At 55.4% G+C, this 17,838-nt stretch overlaps 1 protein-coding gene across 3 annotated transcripts in view; it reads right to left on the bottom strand.

Moving 5' to 3' along the window:
* Positions 1–1,941: 1,941 nt before the first annotated feature.
* Positions 1,942–17,838, bottom strand: part of DDR1 (discoidin domain receptor tyrosine kinase 1) — a 30,798-nt gene continuing 14,901 nt past the window's right edge. For 2 of the 3 annotated variants that reach the window (XM_065563138.1, XM_065563139.1), the window contains exons 3-18: positions 15,648–15,750; positions 15,060–15,288; positions 14,107–14,254; positions 13,904–14,006; positions 12,950–13,136; positions 12,507–12,753; positions 11,589–11,747; positions 11,310–11,473; positions 10,769–10,967; positions 8,788–8,898; positions 7,832–8,070; positions 6,932–7,059; positions 6,108–6,308; positions 5,588–5,822; positions 4,630–4,779; positions 1,942–3,617 (exon numbers count right to left, since the gene is read on the bottom strand). In XM_065563138.1, coding sequence (XP_065419210.1) covers positions 3,477–3,617; positions 4,630–4,779; positions 5,588–5,822; positions 6,108–6,308; positions 6,932–7,059; positions 7,832–8,070; positions 8,788–8,898; positions 10,769–10,967; positions 11,310–11,473; positions 11,589–11,747; positions 12,507–12,753; positions 12,950–13,136; positions 13,904–14,006; positions 14,107–14,254; positions 15,060–15,288; positions 15,648–15,750 — 2,744 coding nt within the window. In that variant the 3' untranslated portion in view covers positions 1,942–3,476. The remainder of the gene's footprint in view (positions 3,618–4,629; positions 4,780–5,587; positions 5,823–6,107; positions 6,309–6,931; positions 7,060–7,831; positions 8,071–8,787; positions 8,899–10,768; positions 10,968–11,309; positions 11,474–11,588; positions 11,748–12,506; positions 12,754–12,949; positions 13,137–13,903; positions 14,007–14,106; positions 14,255–15,059; positions 15,289–15,647; positions 15,751–17,838) is intronic. The other variant, XM_065563140.1, reaches the window with a different exon arrangement.

Here is a 17,838-nt window from a genome sequence, read left to right as displayed (position 1 = left end):
GCTCTAACCATTAGACCCCACTCCCCTCCCAGGGCTGGGGAGAGAAACCAGGAGTCCGGGCTCACCTGCTCTACCCCCATCCAACCTCTCCCTAAACCAATATGTTCAGGGGGATGTGTGTGGGCGGGGGAGGGGGGACTTGCTTTCCTGTGTTTGTTTCCCCACTCCCCTCTTTTCAGTCTCTCTTCTCCACCCCACCCCCGTCTCCCCAGTTCCTGGCCTGCTCCCCAGCTCTGACCCAGGTCTTCCCCCCCTGCAGAAACTCTCATTTGTTCCTTTTCTTTCCTTCTGTCAGGGCCGGCCTTAGGGAAAATGCCACCCTGGGTGAACTTGTTTTTGGCACCCCTAGCCCGTGTGTGCGAGGCCCCTCCCCATTGCCCTGGCCCCTGTGGGTGCCCCCCCCATTGCCCCTGGCTCCTCACCTTCCCTTTGCCCCCTAACCCCTGCACCCCTAATCCCCGCACTTCCCCCTTCACCCTGGCACCGTGTCCCTAGCGCCCCTAACCCCTGTATTGTGCCCCCTGCATCTCTAACCCCTGCACCCCATCCTGTGCCCCTAATCTCTGCCTTCCCCCCTTTACCCCAACCCCTGCCCCCCCCCCGCGCCCACATGGGGAAACACCTGGATGCACTGCTGCTCGCTCCACCACGCCCCCCAGGGGGCTGTGAGGGGGGGAGCGAGGAGCGACATCAGGGCACCCAGCACCCAGGTCACTTTCCCCACCTGGGCTGCATAAGGGGAGGGCAGGAGAGCAGCAGGGAGCAATTTCTGACACTACACAGGCAGCGCAAACACCTCTGCGCTGCAACATGGTGCCCCCCCAGACCACAGCGCCCTGGGCAGTCGCCTGGGTGGCCCACCCCCGAGGCCAACCCTGCCTTCTTTTCCCTTCCTTCCATCCCACTTTCCTCCATTTTGTAACCTGTAGTACCCTCCCAACCCACACTGGCTTTCATTCTCATTTTGTTGCTCCTTTCTTCACTACTTTATTCTTTCTTTTCTAAATAGCCACATCTCTTCTTCCCCAGTTTGGATCCAGGTCCCCTCCCAACCTGAAGCAACATTCAGTCTTTCATTCCTACCCACGCCAGAGAATCTCACCCAGCAATTCCGGCCTCAAGCCCATATCTGGTGGTTGAGCAAGAATGTATTTTTGATAAGACCAATCTTATCTTGATTTACAGACTCCAGGTGATTAGGAATCCACCAAATTCCTAAGTAAGTTGTTCCAGTCATTAATTACCCTCCCTGCTAAATAATTGCACCATTTTTGTAACCTAAATGTGTCTAGCTTCAAATTCCAGCCATTGAATCTCATTCTACCTTTGTCTACTAGTTTAAACATCCTCCTGCACTCAATTTTCACCCCATGTGGACCATGATCAAATCACCTCTTAACCTTCTCCTGGATAAACTAAACAGATGGGGCTTGTTTAGTTTGTCACTATAATGCAGGTTTTCCAAACCTGGAATCTTGTGGCTGTTTACTGAAACGCGGGGTGCCAGAACTGGGGAGGTCGGGGGGCTGGGGCATGCCTGCCCACTTCTTTACATGGGCGTAGTTTGGGGACAGAAGGCCGCATTTCCCCCTCAAACTGAACAGTGTAAGTACCAGAACAGATCCAACTAGACGCCCCCTCATTCAATAATGATTTCCCATTGAAAACTGCGTCTTGAGATTTATCAGTATGTCAATTTTTACCCATTTCATGTGGGCTGCATTGATCTTTTCAGAGTGCTAATTTTTTTTAATTGGGATGTTGTGTGGTACAAAAGTCTCATTGTATTATGTCAACAGAGTTACCTTTCTCAACATTGTGTATATACACAACAGTCAAAGTTTTGAAATCATCAAAAAAAATGTCAAGTTTGTCTGACAAAACTTTACAACCTAATTCCCACAACTTTTGATGAGGAAAGCAACTTCAAGGAGACATGTATAGAAAATGCAAAGCTTTTATTCACCACATAAAAGGAAACAACTAAACAACAACAACAAAAATCTATATATTAGTGTAAAAATCTTTTTTTTCTCTCTACTCGCCAAATATGTACAGATCCCGTTTCCAAATAACAATAGTAAAAAAGAAAAAAACTACCAAGATTAGCAAGGAATTTTTTTAAAAAAATGAATAAAAAGCATTTGACAGGGTTGTGTGTGGGTGGAGAGAGACAAAAACATACACATCCGAATCATTAAATCTATATCACAGTCATCAATATTTACTCCTTGGAAACAAAAATATGACTGGGGATTTTGGAGAAATCTAAGGAAATTTAGTGCTCAAAGCTCATTCATTTCTCTGAGCACTTCACTCACCTTCACTTCCTTTGAGAAGCTCAGCTCAAGACTTTGCAAAGTGATTAGTGATTTCGCACCTTAAAGGCACTTGATTTTCCGAGAAGGCCCTTTAGCGTGGTGCCTCTTTCCCTCTACAAAAATGAATGCACCCTAAAACACTAGTCCCCGATGAAAATCTCGCTCCCCCAGACTCTACAGTACGGCATCTACAATTCCTTCCTCCAAGTCTCAGGAGGAAGGAAAAATTAAATTACAAACAATGATGCCCAGATCCCCAGCTGGTATCAACCAGCAGTAGTTGCATTGAGGTTGATTGGCATCAGCTGGGGATCTGGCACTGTTAGAACAAACAGTGTCTCTTGCTTTGTTAGAGCAGACCACCGGGCCCCTCTAGACCAGTCTCCCTCCTCTGAGGGTGGCCTGGTTGCCTCCAGGCCATTTCATTGTTGTCCCGTACCTTTGCCCCACCCCTCCCTTCCCCTGTCCATGTCAGTAGCAACTCCTACATCCAGTGTTCAGTTCACCCCAGTGCCATGAGACCAAGGCATTATTTTTCCCCAGTGTTAGTCCAGTCCACGCAAAATAAAAATAATACAGAAGTCTGACCCCCAAAGCCAGTTCTGCCACATCCCCTTTGGAGTCAGCCCCACTGCAGGACGGCAATGGGGAGGAAAGAAAAACACTCCAAGGGATACAGAGGGGAAGAGTAAAAGGAGGAGTAAGGAGCAAGGAAGGGTAGATGGGGAAAAAGGGAGTGAGAGACATAGAGGGGATGAGAGATGGTGACAGAGAGAGTAGGGGATAGAAAGAAAGTGAGAGAGGGATATGGAGTGTGTGTGTGTGTGAGAGAGAGAGAGAGAGAGAACGAAGAAAGGATGAATAGAAGAAGAAATAGATCAATAGAAAGGGTCAGGAATGCCTGGAGAGAGAAGTGAGCTAGCTAGCTAGAGTGGCAGGCAGGCTGGCCAGCCAGGGATGGACAGATTGAGGTAGGGCCAGACGCAAGGACAGATGTCCCTTAAGACGCCCCAGTAGAGAAGCTTCCAGTTCCCAAATCCAGCTCCCCACCCAAGCTCCTGCACAGACGACCCACAGCTGTAGCTGGAGAGATGCAGAATAGAAGCTGATGCCTGGGGGTCCGCATGGGCTGGCCCCCCCTCTGCTCAGCTTGGCTCACACCATGTTGAGGGCGTCCTCAGACAGGAAGCGGTGGATGTGCTGGAAGGAGGGACGGTCCTTGGACTCGCGGACCCAGCAGCGCAGCATCACCTCATAGAGAGCCAGGGGGCAGGCAGGGGGCCGGGACAGGTATATCTGGGGGGCAGAGAAGGGTCAGTGGATGCCTATCCCACAAGCCAGCCAGCTGTCCCGCCCTGGTGCCAGATCAGAGCCGGCACCCCTGTGACATACTATACCTCCATATTCACCCCTTGTATATGGTTATGATATATTTTGTGCAAACTATGCCTTGTGAGGTATCATTTGAAAAGTCATAACTTGCTGAACATCATTGTCCCATTAAAAGCTGTGTGAGTCATTGTATACTGACTTATGAGATTTTGCTACATGTTGGTTACTGAAACATATTGTGAGTTTGGGGAACGCCCACGGACTAGCTCCTCAGAAATCACAAAGGACTGTAAACAAAGGCCTTGCGCGTCACCCCAAATGTCACGAACCAGAAGGTGCGAGCAAGAAATATACAATTCACCTGAGAGATGCTTTGAACCTCATGTACACAGGGGATTGCTTTGTCTACACCCCAGCAGGGCGGGTGGGGAGTGTTCCTCAAGGAGAGGAGGAGGGTATAAAATAAACGACAATGGCATCTGCATCACCATCTCAACCCATGGACAGAAGATCGTTTGGAAGACAAAGAGAAGAATAATTGAACTGTGTGTTTGTGTGGGAGCAGGGAGAAGACTCACAGTTCTGGGGTGCAAGGCTGGGGGGATTTGTGGGTGTCTCCCTGTGTACCATTCATGAGTGGCTGGGAGAAGATTTGTGTAACTTTGCTAGGTGCGGCTTCCCATGCTGATGGCTGTGTGCGGGCAAAGTCTGGAGGGGCTCCCCTGAGCTAGGGAGCTAAGGGGGTGCAGTGATTCCACAGTCCAGGTTGTACCCTGGGGGATGTCACGACCCCCTAGAGGATACAGGCCCAATTCCCACCCCCTGAGCCACCTCTGGAGCCGGAGGGCAGCCAGTGCCCCCTAGAGGGGAAAGATCCCGTGTCCCATTCCCCTTCTCCCCTGAACCAGCCATTCCAATGCCAGGGGCCGAATGGGAACCGGCGTCCCTGGGGGGAGAATTGCCCTGTCTCCGGTACCTGTTCGCCCTGGTCCCGGAAGAACTGTCCGGCATTCTCGATGACCTGCTCGTCGGTGAGCTCGCTGTAGGGTTGCTCCTGACACAGCATCAGCACCTCCCAGAGTGTCACCCCGAAGGCCCAGACGTCGCTGGCCGTGGTGAACTTCCCCTGCATTGGGGGGCAGGGTTAGTGTGGGTGGGGGAGAGGGGAGAAACCCCAAGACAGAACCCTGCCCCCCCATCCCACTCCTCTTTCCCCGCTCCCTCCTCCTGCCCCATCCTCCACTCCTTCTGCCCCGTTCCCTACCCAAATTCTCTCCACCTCGGAGCTGTAATGAGGCATTTTAGCGCCCAGGGTAAGCAAGCATATTTGTGCCCCCTAGAGGCGATGCATGGGGGGGCATGGAGGGTCATGTCCCCTGTCTCCCCCCCCCCCCGCCCCAATATTTCTGCCTTCCATTTAGCACATAGGTTTTCAAACTGTGGGGAGCCCTTCCTCTCTGCCAGGGTGCACCCCACAGTTTAAAACAAATTACCTCCTGCCAGGAGCCAGTGGATTGGAAGCTGGAGGGAGCCGGCACAGGCCCCTCCGCTCTCCTGCCACCTCTGCACACCCCCATACCGTTCACTCCCTTTCCCCCTCCACTTTCTCCCTCTCTTCCACCCTTTTCACCTTCTCTCCTTTCCACACTCCTCTTTCCCCCTCCCTTCCTCCTTCTCCCTTCCACACTCCCCCCTTTCCCTTTGCCCACTCCCTGTCCATTCCCCACTTCTACACTCCTCCCTTCTCCCCCAGGCCCAGCCCCTCTCCCCAACAGGTCCTGCCTCCTCTCCCTAGGAGGATGCACTCCCAAGTCATCCAGCAAATGGGCCGCACACTGCAGCTCAGGATGCAGGCGTAGTCCTCCCTCCACTAGCCCCACCCCTTTCCCCAGGTCCCCCTCTCCACCAGACCCCACCTCCAGGGAGGGTCTCACCATGAGGATGCACTCCCAGGCCATCCAGCGGATGGGCAGCACGGCGCGCCCCTGGATGCGGTAGTAGTCCCCCGAGTAGAGGTTGCGACTCATGCCGAAGTCGGCGATCTTGATGGTGAAGCCCTCCCCCACCAGGCAATTGCGCGTGGCCAGGTCCCGGTGCACGAAGTTGAGAGAGGCCAGAAACTTCATCCCCGAGGCAATCTGAGCTGCCACGTGGACCAGCGTGGGGTAGCTGAACAGAGGGGGAGGGGAGGTCAGAGAGATTCCCAGCATGCACTGAGGTAGATAAAGGGAGGGAACATCAGATATTCCCAGCATGCACTGGGGCAGCTGAGCAAAGTAGGAGGGGATGTCAGAGATATTCCCAGCATGCACCGAGGTAGAGAAAGGGAGGGAACATTAGATATTCCCAGCATGCACCGGGACCCCTGGATCCCACACCCTGAGCCCCACACCAGGGTGCAGGGTTGGCTGGGCTAGGCCTCCTTGGCCTGCCCGGGGGGCATGCGGTTGGTACCTGATGGTGGGGGCATCGCTGGTGCTGCCCCCCAGCTTGTCCTCCAGCTCGTGGCTGCTGAGAAACTGGTTGAGGTCCCCGTTCTCCATGTACTCGGTGATCATGCACAGGGGGTCGTCCCGCACGCACACGCCCAGCAGCCGCACGATGTTGGGGTCCTTCAGCCGTGACATGATCTTCACCTCCTTCAGGAAGTCGTTCCTTGGGGTGGGGGAAAAGGTCTCATCATGGTGCATTCACGAGGGAATAATCCACGGGTGTACAAGCATCCCCCTCGTGCAACATTCTTGTGTTGCACAAGCATCCCTGTTGCACGCTCACAATGGGACAGCCTAAGGGGGCACAAGCTATCTTCTCGTGCACTCACGATGATTGAGCCATGGTGAAACAACCATCTGCGTTGTGCAAAGGAAGGTCTCTGGTGACACACCTGTCTCCCCTGGTACAACAGGATGTTCTGAGTTTGCACGTGCATTCTTGTGCACTCACAGTGGATGGTCCAAGGTGGAACAAGCATCCACCTCAGGCAATGGGACGTTCTGTGTTTGCACGACTGCCCCCCTTCCCCTGTGCACTCACAAAAGATGGTTTGAGGTCGCAGAAGCATCCTTCCTTGTAAATCAGGACATGCCATGTTTGCACATGTACCCTTCCTCGTGCACTCACAAGGGATGGCCTGATGTCTCACAAGGAACTCTCCATGTACAGCAGGAGATACTGTGTCTCCACTATCACTCCCCCCACGTGCAATGAGATGCTCCATATTTGCACAAGCATCGTCCCCCACCTCTCTCCCCCTCCCCCCGCGCCCCTCGTGCACTCACCTGGCATTCTTGGTTGCATCAGAGCGCAGGATTTTCACGGCCACCAGCAGCGGGCGTCCCTTGCGCACGTTGAATGGGAACTCCAGAATGGGCAGATCCTGGGGACTTTCTATCTCACAGAGATGCACCTGGGAGGTAGGGGTAGGGTGGGCAGAGAGCAGCCGCCAATCAATACCGGGCAGGGTCAGCCACATCACCCGCCCACTAATACACCCTCCCCTGGACTCAGCACGGCCTCCCAGATCCTTCTGCCTATAAAATAGTCCCCCCGCTTCCTCAGAGCAGAGAGAGGGATGGGGAAAGAGATGGAGGAAGGTGTGGAGGGGAAAACAGGTCTACAGAGAAAGACAGACAGAAGCAAAGGGGGGTTGGGAAAAGAGATAGACAGAAGGTGAGAGTGAAAGGGAGAGAGAGAAAATAAGAGACAAGGCTGGCTGGAGGGAGAACAGACAGATGGATAGAGAGAAAGAAGAATGAAGAAGGGAAGAGAATAAAATAATTAATTATGAAATAACATGAAAGGCTGAACCAAAGGAACGAACAAATGAAAGAACGAACAAAAGAATGGAGGAAAAAGAATGAAAGAACAAATGGATCAAAGACCGTATAAATGAATGCACAGACGAACAAACACAGGAAGAAACAAAAGAACGAATAAAAACTACTGACTGAAGAAAAGAATGAACAAATGAGTGAAGAAGAGAATGGAAGTACCAAGGGAAGAAGAAATGAACGAAAGGCTCAGGGGAGGACCAAAGGAATGAAGACTGGAAGAACGGATGAAAGCACAACGCGAAGGATGCAATGGGAGAATGAGCAGAAGTGAAAGCAGGCGGAGAGCTGGGACGGTGGAGGGGGGCTAGGGACAGCCAGAGGGGCACATGAGATTCAGGGACCCACCTCTCCAAACTGCCCCTCCCCTAGCTTCTCCTTGAAGAGGAGACGCCCCCGGGGGAACTCCCCTAGGGCCATGTCCTTGCCGGCCAGCGCGTCCACGGCCACAGCGGGCACGGCGTAGGTGTTCCCGCCCGTCACCCCCTGCAGGTTGATAATGTCTGCCTCGGCGTAGTGCGGGACATTGTTCTGCGCCACGGCCTGGGCCCCGGCAGGGTCTGGTTCCATGTAGTCACCGCTGCAGGCTGTGGGGGGCAAAGAGACCGGGGGTTAGCGGGGACGTTCCTGTCAGCTGGGAGACCCTGATATGCTCCACCCCAGAGCTGGCTGCATCTCAGTGCTGGGATCCCTGTATAAACAGCTGCCCCATCCAAGAGCTGGCTGCCTCTCAGTGATGGATGTGGGATCCCTGTATAAACAGCTGCCCCACCCCAGAAGCAGCCGCATCTAAGCACCAGGCAAGGGATCCATGTATAGACAGCGCCCCATTCCAGAGGCAGCTGCATGTCAGTGCCAGATGAGGGATCCCTGTATAAACAGCCGCCCCACCCCAGAAGCAGCCGCATCTCAATGCCAGACAAGGGATCCATGTATGAACAGCTGCCCCAGCCCAGAAGCGGTTGCATATCAGGCGAGGGATCCTTCTGCAGCATTGTTATGTGTGAACGTGCCCCGCCCCAGAGCCAGCTGCATCCTGGCACCAGGATGAGGAATCCTGCAGAGCTGAAGGTACAATGTTATCTCTTATCAAAGCCCCGACCCCTCCCGGTCCCATAAGCCAAAGCAGAGAGGTTCATGGGAGCAGAGGGCCACGGGTCAATGCCAACCTGGGTTATACATGCAGACAGGGTGGAAGGTCAGACAGGTGGGAAGCAGAGAGCGCCCCCTAGAGGGGGACGGAGGAATGCAGCCCACGAGCTGCTGCGCTCCCAGGTCGGGCTGCCAGGTGGCGCCCTCCTTACCATCTGTGTTGATTGGCTTAGCCCCGTCGGCTGGCGGGCGAGCGAGCCCTCCCATTGGCTGGGCGTATGTGGCCAGGAAGAGCCGATAGGCCGGGTTGTTGAGCAGCAGAGCTGTCGGGAGAAGGGGAGGTGGGGCGAGGATGGGAGGGAGAGACAAGCGGATGGATGAGAACAGACTGACAGACGCACACGAGAGGGGTGGGGCATGGGGAAGGGGGCGGGGCTGCATATGCTCCTCCCCTTTTAGCCCCCATCTTTCCCAAGACAATGGAAGGGAGATGAACATGCCTGACACATGAGGGTAATAAAGGCAGGCCCCTTCTTTGGGGCAATAGAACCCAGGAGTCCTGGCTCCCAGCCCCCTGTCTCTAACCACTAGACCCCACTTCCCTCCCAGAGCTGGGCATCAGTCACTCTCTGTGGCCATGAATGGGGGAGGACACACAGGATGAGATGGGAGGGGAGGGGTAAACACAGCAGGATGGGGGAGGGGAGTCCCAAATCTGCAGCTGAGGGCGGAGGGGCAGCACCAGAGAAGGGGGCATGGGAGGAAGCCGTCTCCCCCTTCCATCTCTCTGCCCACCCCAGATTTTCCCTCCTTTCATCTTTCCTTCCTGGCTTTCTCTGTCCCCCTTACTGCAGCCCTCCTGTTCTGTGCCATGGGCTTCCTTTCCTCCATCTGGCCCTTCCCCATTCACACTCTCCATGCCCCACTCTCTCTCTCGTTCCTGCTCTTTCTTCTTCCTCCACCCCCTGAAATCCCTGCATCTCTCCACCTCTCTGTCTCTGCCTTTCCTTCCCTCCCTGTCCTGCCCACTTCTCTATTTCTCCCTCGATCCGTCAGTCAATCCATCTATTGCTTCATCCTTCCAACTGTCCATCTGTCTATATGTCCATCCATCCATCTCTCCATCCCTTCATCCACCTGTCCATCATCCAGCCCTCCACCTATTTATCCATCCATCCCTTCATCCACCTGTCAGTCCATCCATCCATCCGGTCATCATCCATCCATCCATCCATCCACCTATTTGCCCATCCATCTATCCATCCCTTCATCCACCTGTCCATCATCCAGACATCTATCTGTCTATTTGTCCAGCCATCTTTCCATCCCTTCATCCACCTGTCCATCATCATAGAATCATAGAATATCAGGGTTGGAAGGGACCTCAAGAGGTCATCTAGTCCAACCCGCTGCTCAAAGCAGGACCAATTCCCAACTAAATCATCCCAGCCAGGGCTTTGTCAAGCCGGGCCTTAAAAACCTCCAAGGAAGGAGACTCCACCACCTCCCTAGGTAACGCATTCCAGTGCTTCACCACCCTCCTAGTGAAATAGTGTTTCCTAATATCCAACCTGGACCTCCCCCACTGCAACTTGAGACCATTGCTCCTTGTTCTGTCATCTGCCACCACTGAGAACAGCCGAGCTCCATCCTCTTTGGAACCCACTATCCATCCATCCATCCACCCACCCATTTATCCATCCATCCATCCCTTCATCCACCTGTCAGTCCATCCATCAATGTGGTCATCATCCATCCATCCACCTATTTGTCCATCCATCTATCAGTCTCTTCATCCACCTGGCCACCATCCAGCCATCTATCTGTCTATTTGTCTAGCCATCTATCCATCCCTTCATCCTCTTGTCAGTCTATCCATCCATCCACTCATATGGTCATCCATCTGCACATTTTCCCATCTGTCCACCTATCCATCCACCTGTCAATCCATCCAACCATCCGCCTGTCCGTCCATCCATCCAACCACCTACCCACCTGTCCATCTCTCCATCAATCCATTTGTCTGTCCATCCATCTGTCTATCTGCCTGTCAACCCATCCACCTCTTTCTCCCACCCCTTCCTTCTACCATCCTGTTCCACCCAGTCCCCTTGGCCTTGGCTCTCCATGCTTGGATGGGTCCTTTCTTCCCACAGCATAGCTGGTGGGTCCCTCCGATCCCCTGCCCCTCACCGGAGTTCTCGGCACCATGGGGCAGCTCGGGCAATTTCATGCGGGCGCGGCTGGGCTCCTGATACTCGGTCTCCCCCGAATGGATGCGCTCGTAGCGGTTCGAGTGGCGTTGGGAGCCCATCGTGTTGTTGATGACGATGGTGTCGCCCGGGACCGACAAGTGCACGGTCAGGTCGTCGTCGGAGATTCGCCGCTGGGCCTGAGAGGGGCGGCAGGGAGATCACACCAGCCCCTGCACTGACCACAACACCCCACTCTCTCCCCAAGGGTTAGGAATGAACCCAGGAGTCCGGGGGTCCCTGCCCCTGCTGCTGTAACCCACTAGACCCCAATCCCAACCTCCAGAGCTTGGCCAGAACCCAGGTGTTCTGATTCATGTCTGCCCCACGAGATATAGAGCAGCACGCATGTTAAGGAATGTATAGGTATATACTCTGTAATGCCACCCAATGGCAAATATAACACACACTCACATCCCTACACAGCTCTGCCAGGGCCCCTCAATCCCGACCTGCAGCCCCCCTGGCCCCATCTCACTTACTTTCCCCAGGATCTTTTTCCAATATTGCCTCCAAAGTATGAGGAAGATGACCACCAATAGCAGCAGGATAATGGCCACCAGGCAGCCAATCAGAATGGAGGTATTGCTGTTATCATCCTTGGCGATTGGCTGGCCAGATTTAGACTCTCCTTGGACCTCAAGGTCTGAAATGGACAGAGACAAGGAGAAGCTTTGGGACCAGCCTCGCAATGGGTGGATCCCAGGGAAGAAGGCCACAGTAACCCCATGCGCTGTCCCACCCCTTGCCGAGTGGCTTACCCTGGAGTGTGAGGTTGGATGTGACCCCGGTGTCTCTGTGAAGGGTGGAGCCAGGGTCTTCCAGGACACGGGGGGCTGCAGCACCCCTGCCCGAGGGCCGGGGGCCAGCCATCGGGGGCCAGTGGCTTGTTCCAGAAACGGACCCGTCGTCCACCACATCTGGGGAAAGAGAAGCAGCGGATGAATGGAGGGCAAATGAAAGAATGAACTCAGCAACACACTCATTAAAGAATGAGAGGGGGGAAAAGAAGAACCAATGAGTTAATGAACAACAGGAACCAACTAATTAATGAGTGAGAGAACTAGCAAACGAAAGAACAGAGCTAACGAACCAACAAAACAATGCACGAATCAATGCAACCAACCAACTAACTAACCCACCAACCAGCGAACTAATCAACCACTAACCCACCAACCATCCAACCCACCACAAACGAACCGAAGTAACCAACACATTAAACAATGCAATAACCAACCAACCAAAGCACAAGCCAACCAACCATTTCATTAAGGAACGGACCAGCCAATGAACCCAACAAACGAACTAAACTAACCAGCCAACCAAGAAGCCAATCAATAAACTTACCCAACAGCTAACCAATGAACTAGCCGACCAACCAGCAAAATAAACCAGACAACCAATCAACCAGCCAACAAGCCAACCAACCATCAGCCAGCCAACCTGCGAACTAACCAACTAATGAAGAAAAACACCAAAAAATTGACAAAGGAAAGACAAGCGCATGAAAGAACTGACTAATAAACGAACGAATTAATTAATTAAATAAAAAAATAATTAAATTAATTAATTAAATGAGGGAACCGACAAAAAAATTATCCAACGACTCTGAATGAACAAACGAGCTAGCAACCTAATTGAGTAATGGATTAGCTAACTAACGAAGGAACCCAACTCACCCGAGAGGAAGGCGATCTCACTGAAGAGCATCCAAGTGCCGGAGAAATAGAAGTGGCATTGCAGGAAACGCCCGAGGTGCCCCTCAAGGGGCACGGTGACTGACCGGGCACTGGGGTCCTTGACGTCCACAGCCAGCTCATGGGAGACAAGTTCGGGCTCCCAGGCCGTGGGGAGGCTGCGTTTGAACCTGCAATCCACCTGCCGGAATATGCTCACCCCCCGCGTGTGCATGTTATTGCAGTAGATCTGGGGGAAGAAGGAGGGTCAGCCGTGGAGAGGATGCCAGTGCCCCATAGAGGGCAAATTCCCCCATTCCCACACCCTTGAGCCAGCCAGTACTTCCACCCTGGGGCTGGATGGGAGCCAGCGCCCCCTAGAGGGGACAGGCCCCCTACCCCATTCCCCAGAACCAGACAGTCTTTGTCCTGGGTCCGGATGGTACCTTCATGTAAGTGAACACCCGCAGGCTGTCGAACTCAAACTCCATCTCCAGGTAGCCTTTGGGGAAGGAGTCATTTCTCCAGCCCACATAGTCGTAGCCCGGCCAGACCCGCAGCTCCTTAGTCTGGGTGAAGTCATCCAGCCCCACCACGCCATCCGTCAGCTGCCCCAGCCCCCCGAACTGCAGCCTGCCAGGAGGAGACATAGCACCATGGACAGGGGTAATGCCAGCTCCCCACCCGCCCTGAGTCAGGTGCTGCACTGGGAGGGGGATGGCCCCAGGGGCCCCTCCAGACCCATAGGAGGGGCACTGGCTGGGACTTCTGGGTTCTTGCACTGGGGGAGTGAGATGGGGGAGACCAGTGTATCAGGCTGGTACACTGGGGAACAGGAACGGGAACCTACAGGAGAGGCCGATCCACCTGTCTTCCAGTCTATCCATCCACCCACCAGATTCCCCCCTTCCATCCATCCGCCCACCAGATCCATCAGATCTATCCATCTTCCAGTCTATCCATCCGCCCACCAGATTCACCCACCCATCCATCCATCTACTCACCCACCAGATCCATCCATCTTTTGATCTATCCATCCATCCATCATCAGATCTATCTCTCCATTCATCTGTCAAACCATCTTCAGTTCTACCTTGTCAGATCCATCCATCCACTCATTCTCGGACCTACCTATCCATTTACTCACCCATTCTCAGATCTAGCTGAGGGGGAAGGGGATTGTTTAGGGGACTAGGCAGGGAGGTCAGGGACGGTGGAGTGTTTGTTTAGGAGTTGGGGGGGTTCACCAGGGTGGACATGGGGCTCAGGGGGATGGGGGCTAGGGGACAAGGGTGGCAGGGTCAGCAGAGAGTGGAGTAGGGTGTGGAGTAGGGTGGGTCAGTGGTGGCGGGGTGGGGGACCGGGGCTGGGAGAAGGGTATGGGGGTGATAAGAACTCACTTGCTGACACTGTAGCCGTCATAGGTGGAGTCGTTGAGGTAGACAGGCTCCGGCTGGAGGGCCATGGTCTGGCCCAGGGGGGCGGTGTAGGACTGCAGCCCGTCTGCAGGAGGAGACACAGAGGGACGTGCATCACCCACCGGGACCCACACGATGGGGGGGAGGGTAGAGCGAAGTAGGGGTGGGGGGGCCGGGAACCTCACCGCGCCAGATGCAGCCGTATAGCTCCACGCGCAGGCAGACGCTCATGACGCGGTCAGCGCGTGGGTAGAAGCGCACATAGCGGGCGATGATGGGCGGCCCCAGGTCCTTCAGTACCACCTCGTTGGTGTTCTCGTTCCCAGATATCACCTGGGCAGGGAGGGGTTAATCACTCCCAGAGCCGGAGTCCCGCTCCTCGCGCCAGCCCTACCCACCCTGCTGGGACCTCCCGCACTGCCGGACTTCACAGCCCTGGGCCCTATCACATCACAGCGCAACATCACAGGACATCATGGTGTTGCAACCCTTCTCCCCCCCCATTTGATGTCATCTTTGTCTGATTGTGACATCACAGCCTAGAGTAATGTCATCACGCTCTTGCGGTAACCTTATGAGCCCTGTAACATTGTGACCCCCACCACCGGTGTCATCAGAGTCACATGGCATGAGGACGTCACAGGCAGGTGAGCAAAGACTATGTCTGAAGGGGCGATGACATCACAGAGATGACTGTGATGTCACAGACAGTTGTGATGTCACATACAAGGGGCTGTGGTGTTACAGACAAGTCACGATGTCACAATGGGGTCATGATGTCAAAGTTGCATTGAGGAGACCTCACAGAGGGTCATGAGGTCACTGATGATCATGTCACGTGGAGCTGTGACATCACAGGGAGACAATTATGATGTCACAGGGGGTGGTGATGGAAGGGGGAAGTCCAGCATGACAGAGCCTCGGCATGAAACCTACCTTCCCTAACTCACCGCCCCCTCCTCCCTACATTGCCCCCTCTCCTGCCACTGCCCCCTCCCCACACTCTAAACCCCCTCTTCCTCCACCCCTTCAACCACCCCCTGTCCCCAACTCCCTCCCCTTCCCCTCTGCTCCTCCCCCCACATCCTGCTGCCCCAGCGGTCTGTCCCCTTCCCCTCTCCCCGCGTCCTCCCTGTACCTCGTTGCCCCAGCGGTCCCGCCAGGCGAGCCAGTGCCGCCGGTCGCGGCTGTAGTGGAGGCGGTAGGTCCGGGCAAACTCCTTGCCGTGGCCCCCCGCGTGGCGGCCCTGGGTGCCCACCAGGGTCAGGAAGTGCAAGCGCCGCAGGTCGACCTCCAGGAACTCGGCGTCGTTGGGATAAACGGGCCCCGCCGGGCACCACGCCCCGTCCCCGTCACTCGTGTCCAGCCTGCGCTCGAGGGAAGGGGGGGGGACATGACGCACACAGGGGGGTTAGCCCCAGTGTTATTGTAGGGTCTCTCGGAAATGCTGGGGCTGCCTGGGCAAGTTTGTTACTGTAGGGTCTCTCATAAGATCTGAAGGTGGGTTATTATTGTAGGGTCTCTCATAAGATTTGGGGCTGGGTTGTTATTGTGGGGTTGCCTCGCAGTCCTACATAGGCCCGTTTGTTGTCATAGCGTCTTTGATAAGGACCAGGGTTGCTTTGTTATTGTAGGGTCTCTCAGGAGATCTGGGGCTGGTTTGTTATTGTAGGGTCTCCCTGGAGGGCTGAGACTTATCGTAGTGGGGGGGGGAGGGGGCTCTCACCGGCTGTGCTTGGCGGCCGTGGAGTCAGACCAGGCACTCGAGGCAGATAGATCCTCGTCAGGGATGGTTCGATCCTGCATGCCCAGCGCGTAGCGACACTTGGCTGCAGAGAGAGAGCGAATGGAGAGTGGCTCCTATACACCCCCTAGAGCCCATCCAGCCCCTATACACCCCCTATAGCCCACACAGCCCCTATAACCCATCCAGCCCCTATACACCCCCTATAGCCCACCCAGCCCCTATACACCCCCTATAGCCCACACAGCCCCTATAACTCATCCAGCCCCTATACACCCCCTATAGCCCACACAGCCCCTATACACCCCCTATAGCCCACACAGCCCCTATACACCCTGATAGTCCACTTAGTCCCTCTAGCTCACCTGGCCCCAATACACCCCCTATAATCCCTATATACCCCCTATAGTCCCCCCAGCCCCAATAAATCCTAATAGCCCACCTGGGCCCTATACATCCCCTATAGCCCACCCAGTCACAACACATCCCTGATAGTCCACCTGGGCCCTATATACCCCCTATAGTCCACCAAGAACCTATACACCCTGATAGTCCACTTAGTCCCTCTAGCTCACCTGGCCCCAATACACCCCCTATAATCCCTATATACCCCCTATAGTCCCCCCAGCCCCAATAAATCCTAATAGCCCACCTGGGCCCTATACATCCCCTATAGCCCACCTGGGCCCTATAAGCTCATCCATAGCTCGCCTGCCTCTATAACTCACCCAGCCCCTTCACTCTACCTGGCCCATATAGCGCATCCAGCCCCTATACACCTCACCAACGCCCCATACATGTCCCTATAAGGCAGTCATCTCCTCTACATTCCCCCTCAGACCTTATTCATCACGTCCACATGACCCTATACCCCTCCTCCCACCCCATCCTCCAGTCCCCTTACCTACCCCCATCCACTGCCCCCAGCCCTAGCCGTTCCCCCATAGCCCGAGGCAGAGAGACCGGGGGGGGGGGGGGGGAGGTAACGCTGCCCACTCGGACCCCGGGGGCAGGGGGTTGATGGGTCTTCTAGCAGCGGGAGGGGGAGGAGAAAGGGGAAAGCCCCAATCCGGCCACCAGAGGGCGCCACAGCCCCACACACAAGCCAAACCACTTGGCCATGGCTCTGTCCTCCTGCTTTCACACTCAGTTTTTCACACTCACCTCAGCCCTCCCTTCCACACTCCCCCCTCCCCTCCCCTCTCCCCTGCCCTCCACACCCCCACTCACCCCTCCCCTCCCTTCCATACTCACCTCTTCCCCCTTCCCCACTCACCCCTCCCTTCCACATTCCCCCCTCCCCTGCCTTCCCCACACACCCCTTCCCTCTCCCCCCTTCCCCACTCCCCTCCCCTCCTTTCCTCACTCACCCCTCCCCTCCCTTTCCCACTCTCCCCTCCCCTGCCTTCCCACATTCCCCCCTCCCCCTCCCATCCCCACTCACCTCTCCCCTCCCCTCCCTTCCTGGCTCATGCAGCCCGTAGCCCCTTGCCCTCCTACCCCTGCCTTGCCCCCTCTCCCGTCCAGGAGCACCCGACACCCCAGAAGTACTCTCCTCGCCCGGGGCACAGCTGGAGGGGCAGTGAGGGACCTGAGTCTAGGCCGGGCGGGGGGGGGGGGCTCTCGCCCATGCCCAGGGTGAGGAATTGGGGGGACACCCAGGGGGGCTGAGGAGCCGCAGGGCATTTCTCACTCTGTGTGTGTGACTGCCCCCTGCTGGTGGGAATCAGATCTGTTCTGTGCCTTAGTATGTACAGAGCATATTCGTGCGTGTGCATTAGCATGTACAGAACATACAAAGTCCTCCACACCCAACACCCCCTCCCCTGCTTCTCCCCACCCCATCCCCCCTGCTCCCCCCTGCTCCCAACTCATCCCCCGCACCCAGCACCCCCTCCCCTGCTCACCCCCATCCCGCACCCCAATCCCCATCCCATTTCCCCCCCACCCTACTCCTCCTGCAGCACCCGTTCCCCAACCCATCCCCCATACCCAGCACCCCCTCTCCGGTGTCCCTCACATCCTCTGCGCCCTGCGCCCCATCCCCCACTTGCACCCCATCCCCTGCTCCGCCCCATTCTTCCCTCTCCCCCCCCCCCATCAGCCACGCCTCTCCCCCCTCTGGCCTTTCCACTGTCGTTCAATCTTTCACCCCTCCGTTCTCTTATTGCTC

This window comes from Chrysemys picta, chromosome 12 (assembly GCF_011386835.1).
Source record: "Chrysemys picta bellii isolate R12L10 chromosome 12, ASM1138683v2, whole genome shotgun sequence".
In the NCBI taxonomy this organism is placed as follows: domain Eukaryota; kingdom Metazoa; phylum Chordata; order Testudines; family Emydidae; genus Chrysemys; species Chrysemys picta.
Note: the sequence above shows the minus strand (reverse complement) of the source record. Positions and strands in the feature narration are given on the sequence as shown.